Source organism: Elaeis guineensis, chromosome 6 (assembly GCF_000442705.2).
Source record: "Elaeis guineensis isolate ETL-2024a chromosome 6, EG11, whole genome shotgun sequence".
NCBI lineage: Eukaryota > Viridiplantae > Streptophyta > Magnoliopsida > Arecales > Arecaceae > Elaeis > Elaeis guineensis.
The window spans coordinates 3076583-3085910 of NC_025998.2; the positions used below are offsets into that span (position 1 = coordinate 3076583).

Consider the following 9328-nt stretch of genomic DNA (forward strand, 5'->3'; position numbering starts at 1 on the left):
CAACTTGTGGTATATATATATTATCACTATTTTATTCCTTCTTCTCTCATGCGGAACATTTTGGACAGCTTATCATCCAACTCTTCATATTTCATTATAATAGCCTTTTGTTGTCCTGACAGCATTCAATGCCATATAGTCCGTCAGCCATAAAACCATTAATATAACATAGGACCATGATAGTTTCTCCCATTTTTCACTACATGTTTAATCAATGCAATAAATTAAGCATGCTATAAATGAAATATAATTAATGTACATAACTAAAAACTTAAATTTAACCATGCAAAACAACTTGTATTTATCAAAATCTTATTTCTTATGCGCACAAAAATTAATCTAACAATCTTATCTATTAATCATAACAACATTTCAACAAAAATTAAAATATGATATAAAATAAATAGTATTTAAATAAAAAAATATCAAAATAATATTTATGAGATCGAAGAAATCATGAAAACGGATGGGAGTCCATAAAAAGGGCGGAGAAATGGGTAGGGGATTACTTAATGGGGGGACAAGGGAGGGGAGGCCACTAATGGATGGAGAGAGGGTGGGCGGCCAGCAAATGGACAAAAAAAATGATGGGGACCGTGAGAAGGGAGGAAAGCTGGGTGGGCCACGAGCAACCAACGAGGACAGTCGAAGAAAGCAAAATGGGAGGAGAACCATGTGGTTGAGAAATCTCATGTCGAAGATGAGACTTCTAATTGAAAGTCTCGTCTTCGACCCGAGATTTCATTAAGTAAACTACCATGGCAATCGATGCCATGCAGGCCAAAAAATCATAGATTAAACTTGCAATTTCCTATGTGGCATCCTATTGGCCAAAGTAATGATAGATTTGTGAATAAATTTAAAATAATTATACTTTCAAAAATAAATATTAAAAAATATCATTAAAAAAAAAAATTTACAGCTGGCTCGACTAACCGTAGCTTACAGAATCACTGATGAGTTGCTCGATTCGATTTGATTATTATTAAATTCAAAATAAAATATTCAATTTAAAAATTAACAAATTTTAAAAATATATATAATATATATTATTAATTTATTTTTCAAAAATATAATATAATATTTTATTTTGTTTTAACTATATATTTTTTTAATTATGATAAAAATTTGAATTCAAATTTGAATTCAAACTTGAGTATAATTCTATTAATATTTGAATTGAATCGAATCAACCTCAAATATTTTTTTCATCGTGTTAAATTCAAATTTAGATATTAAGACCTAGTGAATCTGAAATTCAATTTTGGGTTTAAATATTTTGAATCAACTCGAATTCGAACCTTTAGCTATTCAACTCAACTTAGCTCGATTTTCACACTAACTCTCCGTAGATACAAAGAAGCATTACGAAATGGTATTATTTGGAAATCTCGGAGGCTAGGAGCAATGGCTCAATGCATTTTAATGATTTGTGAGGCCATCCGTTATGTTTTACCGTCTTTGTCACACATGAGGAAAGAAAGAATAAGCCGAGTTGAATGTGAGGATGGTGTCAAAACCTTTTGAATTTGCACTATAAAGATGTGTAATAAAGTTATTAAATTATTTAATGCAACCACAACATGTAATGCGTAAATGAGAGCATTTCCAAAGCAAACATGGCCCCAACTTCATTTAAAATTTTGTCCTGAAGGGAGCAGAACACACTAACTAACCAGGCGATCTTCAAACCCCGCACCCCTTCTAGGCTCACACCCTTCCGGATGAACGAATACGTATTCCTAAGTATTTACCCATGCTTTTTGCTCCAGTTGATGGGCCCCTTATTGTTCTCCTAAATAATTGCTAGTCACCAAATTACGGTGTTCGAAAAGAAACCGCTAGGAAATGCCTGTGGTTTGGCCTCTGGGAACCCCTTCATTTGGACATGATATAGCGTAGTTGCTACAGATATCGGTTAACGAAGACTGATGCTTTTCAAAGTTGAATGCTCATGGTTCTCAGGTGACTATTTTACAATGCCTTCTATTTGTAGCAACCATGCTCGACATTTGAAGCAACATGTACCATCCAAATTGCCGTCATTGAACTACATTTTGAAGAAAAACAAAATCCTTTTTTGGTTAGGTTACTGAAATTGCAGCTTCAAATATCTTTCAATGCATGATCTGAAATTAAGGTGAATGTTACAGAAGGCTATGGACATGCCTTTCAGTGCTTCATCTTTGGAAACTTTGTCATTCTCATGTATTTTATCATGATCACCTTCAAAATAGATTGGTGCCAAACCGACCCACGCCTAACATTGAAAATCTTAGGGAGTGGTTTCATTGGTTGCATAATCCTTGTCGGCAATGGAGTAGCCGACAGAAAAATACACTTCTCTGAAGTCCTTTTGTCTACCATGCATGGCAGACATACAATAACTTCCAACCAAGGATTTAAGTATCACACTTTTAATTCCACCATAATTTCATCAGGGAAATATTATCATATGTCCAGATAATTGTTATAAATTTTATATGAAGTTTATTGATTTTTCTAACTTACCAAGCAGCAACCACATATATTATCAGTACATATTGTTCTCTTTGTATCCTATCAATTTTTTTTTCCAGTTGTTTCTCTTTTTTTTAATACTTCTCTAAATTTATCAGAAATTTCGACAAACTTTTCATCTCACATTTGTTTAAGAACCAGTTGCATCGGTATATCCCTCCAATTCAAAGTTTTTAATAGAAGTCTCAACGTAACCATCAAGCATAATTCTTTTTACTCTGATGGTCAAGAATTTATCACACAGACTGTTATACTTCATACTTACAGCTTCCTCCTCTTACATGTATGATTCATATCCTTGATAACTGTAACCGATTCGCAGTCAATGAAGCGTACTTAACAAAGCCTATTAGAAGACATTAGATCTCTTTCAAATTCGTAGTTGGAAACATCAAGTATATCAAACATAGCTCGCTGATGTGCACCCTACTAAAAAACTAAACAGTATGAAAGTTCCATATCTGACATCGTATTTCCTATCTAAATTCTTCTAGACATTGAGAGCAATGAGCAATAGATTGACAAACCGAGCCCAATCAGAATATTACTGGAGGGTTTCAATGGGGGATACAATCATTGGCCTTACAATTGTTTATCATTGCATTTTGATTACTTACCTGAGAGGATCTGTTAATAACTGTCTTCACAAACTAAATAATTGACACCAACTATTGTACTAATAACATCCGGACTGAAAAGTTGTTTCAGTCTTATGAATATTATAAACTACATCAGATTCTAGTATAACAGTATGCGCACAACTGATTTATCATAAGACAAACAGAGTTATTGTAGCCCACAGAATGAATTTTCAAGAACACATCAAATGGTAGAATTTTCAAGAATTTAGCACTTTCAATGTATAGGTATATTAAAAGAACTCACATTTTGCCAAAAGAAAAACAGACAACTGCATTCAAAATGAAGTTTAACAGTCAAATAGCGTGCATAATATCATGTGAAGAATTAATCAGACTTTTGCAATTACACCAATTTGGCAAAACCCCCTTGGATCAAGTAAAAGAGAAGGATCATACCAAAAATTAGAAAAGAAAACGGATAAAAAGGCAAGGAAAAGATCAAATTTGTAATAAAGCTAGTGCATGGAGAAAAACTTTAGTATCTACCCAGGATCAAATGTTGCTCATCACCAACAAGAAGCACAGGCTGGACATATGTTGTTTATGATGCCATGAACAAAAGTGAACTTACTAGTTCAATCTCACAAGGAGATGATGACAAATTGGCAAACTGTTTTCACATAACATCAAAATGCAAATGCCACTATCTTATTTGCACAGGGAAGGACAATACAAGAAATGTAGCAGGAATATCAGGCAGAGATGCCAGAGCTAAGTATATGCATGATGGATGGGTTAATACACAGATAACTGAAAAATGGTATGAGGTAACAAAATTTTTTGTACCTAAAGTTTCGGCACCAGAAGTTCGTACATGAGGAAAGAATAAACAATAAATTTCCTAACAAGAAGCATAAATTAATGCAAGGAAACCCAAAGGGTGAAAATAGGTGATGACTTCAATGACCATGTATGGAGTAGCAGAGGATATAAGAAGATACATGGTGAACAAGGGTTTAGAAATAATTTACAATACTCAAATGCTAATTGGCAACTATATCCCACAATCTCAAGCGATGTTCTTCATATAATAACTTCGTCATAGATAAGCAAAAAATATGATGAAGCATTCTATGAAGCTAGTACAAGTTAGTAAAGAAACAAATTCCTAATAAAAAATACAAAAAAGGCATGAAGAGTTAGAAGACTTCACACCCAGCATGACATACGCTAGCGGTCAAAGGTATCAAAAGCGAATCAAATAAAACAGAGAAAACATTCAAGGTTTTTTCATCCCAAAACATAAAGCACAAGGATTGATGCAAGATTGCTCAAGATCTAGTTATATAGAATGTGTAGCATGACATTCCAGTTATCATAGGCCCAGACAGAAACTTAGAACTAGCACTGAGTAGTGGACCAAGAAATGCATGTCATTGCAGTCAAACATAAACAAGGTTCTTTAAACTCACTTGCTACTAAATAAAAGTCCATATTCTGATCTTTTCTTACCCATGATAATTGGATTCAGAACTATCAAACGGTAAAAAGGCTGGTAAATACTCCGGATATTTAGCAAAGACTACAGGATATTATTCAGTGACTCTGCATAAAAAATTAAAGATCCAGTTAGCAACCTACAGAAACAAGTAAGGTTACAATGCCTTCAAGCTTTTCTAAAACACATTTTACAAATATATTCTCAATATACACATTTTATCTTTATATTATAAATGCAAAAGTAGTCTGTCATGCTGCTTTTAGGGCTTGAGTCATTTGAGTTATTAGGCCCTGCAATCACATGGAAGTGCATCAACTGCAACATTTGCCCCTGAGCTAATAATAGTCGACTCAAATAAGATTCAGGTGATACTTTTGTTGACCTATAATTTAGTCACAATTTTGTTGTTTATTTTTTGTCGTTTACTGTATAGGATGCCTATTTATGCATTTTAGTGACAAACAGTAAATATGGCAATTTTTAAGCTCTGGAAATTAGTTTATAACTTTGAAGCAAACCAAATAATTGTCCAGCATGCCACAAAATATTGTAAGGCAAACAATTAAAATCGCTAGCACTTAAGACAGTTTTAAAGAAACCATGGTCCAAAAATTAAAATTTGCAAATAGAGCTCAGGACAAATGAAAGGTATTCAAGTCCAAGTTATTAACATCAAGAAAGGAATTCAATGATACATTTTCCATCATAAGTAGTAAAATTTTATTGCTTAAATAAACTTGAATTATGCAAAGAGAAATATTTCTGAAGATTTTAGAATGAAATATTCATCCATAACCAAGGGGTTTAAAGCCCACAATCTCTTCGCTCTTGATCAGTAGCGAATACCGAGATGAACAAGTATCTCTGCTATCTTGGTTATCTTGGCAGAGACGGAAGGTTGGAAAATTTGGAAAGAATTGAGATATTCTGAGATCTCAATCAAGATATAGAGGCTGAGATTCTGAAATTCAATTGACATAGTAAAAAGTAGATTACAACCATTTTAGGGCATTGATTTTAATATTTAATATAAACAGTAAAAAAAACCTACTTAAGATTGGAAAAGAAAGGTCAAAAATTCTCAACTGATATATTGACATTGTATTGGTCAATATCTCAGGACACACACAAATACACACACAGAGATTGTACCAGTCAACACCTGGTACTAATACAACCGATATCTCAGCAGCTTCTGAATTTTCATCAGCTCATATTTTCAAACCAGGGCAACATCTGGTATTACTGCAGGCTTTTAAGATTCTTTTTACAGTATCATGTAGATTCCAATGTTTACCATTAAACCTGAAACCATGTTTGATGGCATTTATTTGGTTATCATCATTTCAGAATCCATTCAAAAGCATCTACCTTACAAATATATCTATATTCCAAACTCTACCATTTGCATAACTGTAGAGAATAAGTCTCTAGTTGGCTTACCCAGTGATGGAGACAGCTCTTTCCTTTAAGCAAAAACAGTGTTTTAGTTCCATCACAATGTGTGTGTATGTGTGATAAATCAATAAATAAGATCAAGCAGAAAAGATAGAGTATGCCCACCGATAATCCTGTCAACTTAAGTAAGACTGATATTAGGATGCTAAATAAGCTCAAGAAATACATTCTACTCAGAGAAAAACAGAAGCTTCTGCAACACACAAGATACAATCAATTTCAGCATATAGAAAAGGATAAAGATACAGAGCACCCCCCAGATTGCCGGATCTGATATGGCATGAACATGACAAAGGCAAATAGTAATATTTAACCCCCCAAAAAGGCAACAACCTCTACAAACCAAGCCAACCACCTGGTGCAATGTGTACAAACCGAGTGACATTCCGTAGCATTGCTCTGTAGCAAATAATAGAAGGTTTTGTAGCATATAATAAAAGAAAAAAAGGGTCTAGATACCAGCAGTAATCAGGCTGGTTTCTGAAAGCAGCCATAGAATAAAAAGAATGATGACTATTAATACATGTCAACTTATTCCAATTCCAGCAATGGAGGTTCAAGGTTTTAGCATATGATAAGTTTCACATGACATGCTGGTTACTATAGCCCCAGATAACAATCTGTAATGAAAATAAGCAGTAAAAGCTTCCATGAATGCAGGAGATTCCAATCAAACTAAGACGCCAAAAAAAAAAAATCCAAATTCAGACCCGTACTGGATACCCAAGATTGAATGTGCAAGCTATAAACGTGAATTGACAAATACTTGAAAGTTTCAATGTATCAACTTCTGATGAAGATTTACCGCAAAAAGCAAAATCGCTAGTGAACGAGGACATTGCAATCAGACAGGGACCAACGGAAATGATGAGGCAACTTACCACCAGAAATCCAAGACCTAAGGAGCAACCTATAGAAGTACAAGTCCGAGCTCTGATGCTTTCAAAGGATTCCTGATCCGATAATTATATAGATAGTAATGCAGCTGCCCATCCCCAGGCCCAAACTTCAGTTCCTTGAGGAAAGACTCATTGTGCATGACATCAAGAGCATTGAAGACATCATAGGCCTTCTGTTTTGCCACAATAAGTGCATCATTCATCAGCTGAAGCAAAGGAGTCTTCGTGGACACATTGTAGTAAGAATACGCAGCCTTCAACACAGAGTAGTTCTGGTTGTTGAGAATTGAAGATGGAAGGGTGTAGAAGCTGCAGAAGTCTGTGACTTCATGTCTCTCAGGGCTCTCAACCAAGTAACTATCCACCACATTCTCCAATGGAAGAAGCCAATGTTCGACATCGTTCTCATCAAAATCAGGTGCGACCACAAACTGGCTCAAGTACTGCCTCAGCAACCGGGTGACCGCTGGAACATCACGGAGCTCCATTTTCCTGAATCCCGGGGTCACAGTGGATTCAGGCAGCTTGTAGAGCCTAATTGTCCGGTTCATGGTCATCCGTGCTCCAAGCCTGGAGAACCCTACATCAATGAGCTTCTTCGGGTTCAGCGACCGGTGCCAGTACCGGCACGTCGTGACGGGTGTCGGGAGGACCACGCCGGCCGTGTACGCCGCCTGCCAGATATTCTCGAGGTGGACCCTCCTGGTTACCTCCTTGATCATCACAGGTGCAAGCCGCTTCGACCGCAGCTTCTTGTGGACGCACAGGAAGTTGATCTCCGCCATGCGAACGATGTCATCCCTCACCCGGATCCTCGCCGGCACGCCAGTGATGAAAGCCACGAGCTTTTTGCTGGCCTTCACCCGGACGCCGATGTGCCAGGCCTTGTAGTAGCCCGGGGGGCGGAGAGCCCACCGGAGGAACTCCTTGGAGTAGTTGAACCGGAACATATTCTCATCGTCCTCGACGTAGTTGCTGGTGAGGAGGTTGTAGACCTCGCCGCAGGTCTGGTCGTCGTCCATGTCGCAGGTGGTCCACTCGTACTGTGCGGGGAGGTTGTAGGGCTCCGGCTTGACATCGGATAGCGGCGTCGGGGGCTCGATCGGGCCCTCGGAGAGGCTGGGGTCGCCGAGATCCTTGAACTGGCCCACCGGCTGGGTCTCCCAGAACCGGTGCCGCTTCCCAAGGGAGAGGGTCTCCTGGACCCTCCGGGCGAACGTCTCGATCGCACCATCGGCCTCCGCCGCCGCTAGCGGCGGCGAGGAGTCCAACGACCGGGGGCTCTGATCCGCTTTAGGGTTCTCGCTCTCGGCAGAGGATCCGGGGACGAGCTCTCGCCGACCGCCATGTCCAACCTCGGGGAGATAGGATCGAACGGAGCTCAAAATCTAGAGCCAAATCGAAGAACGGAAGGAGATAAAAACAGGGTTGATGCGCTTACCTTCAGCAGCGCTAGATCTCCGCGGGGAATCGCGCCGTGGGGATCAAAGATTGGGGTGGGGGGCGAGAAATCAGAGGAGAAGTAGTGGAGAAGGCGAAGAACAGAATTTTTAGGAGCTCTGCTATCGATCGTTTGGCCTGCCGGGAAGCCCAATATTTTACTGGGAAGGATCGGCTGAACAGCACACAATGACGGAACATTCTTTCAAGACCAATCGATGCACCGCACGTAGATTACGAAACGGAAAGCCTCCTGTGACGTAACCCGGTGCCGACTTCCCAGTACGGACACGTTGTGGCAAAGCATCCAAATGCAAGCAATGAACATGCCAATGCACTTCGCCATCAGCCAGCTGTCGAAGACAAGATTATACCCTGAAGAAATACTGGAAAAAAGTCGGAAAAGTTCTGTTTGGAAACAAGCATGGCAGCCTTGGCCTTTCAGGAGGAAATGTTTTGGTGCCTAACATTTGAGAGTGCGGTAGCTCGATCAAAAGAGGAGATTGGCGATTCCTCTCCTACTTTCACAAGATGGCGAGCTGTTGTAGAAGAATAAATTCAATTCTCCCTTTTCTGAGAGATCAGGGAGACAGAAGCAACATGATCTCTCTGTGCCAGATCAACCCTTCATGAAACAGGAAGTCAAAAAGTGCGGCATTTGACCCAAAGTGGAATAAAGCTTCTAGCCCAGATGGGTTTCCTTCTTTTTATCAAACCTGGCAGTTGTTCTAAACAAAATTATCCAGTGGAAAGTTGTAGCTGACATCATTCTTGAGGAACAAATAATGAGAAAATTACTCTTCTATAATTTGCGGACGATACAATTTTGTTCTATAAAGCTTCACAAGAACAAATCACTGCCATTAAGTTCTTCCACTATTTGGAGATAATCACTGGTCTCGACATAAACCACACGAAGACGACCTTGG

The 9328-nt window shown here is 38.5% G+C and overlaps 1 protein-coding gene across 1 annotated transcript; it reads right to left on the reverse strand.

Annotated features, from left to right (window-relative positions):
• Positions 1–4417: 4417 nt before the first annotated feature.
• On the reverse strand, positions 4418–8537 carry LOC105047642 (glycylpeptide N-tetradecanoyltransferase 1). The gene is given in 3 exon segments (XM_029265304.2): positions 4418–4706; positions 6942–8283; positions 8286–8537. Coding segments are annotated over 2 exon segments (1335 nt in total). The 5' UTR covers positions 8308–8537; the 3' UTR covers positions 4418–4706; positions 6942–6970.
• Positions 8538–9328: the final 791 nt, after the last annotated feature.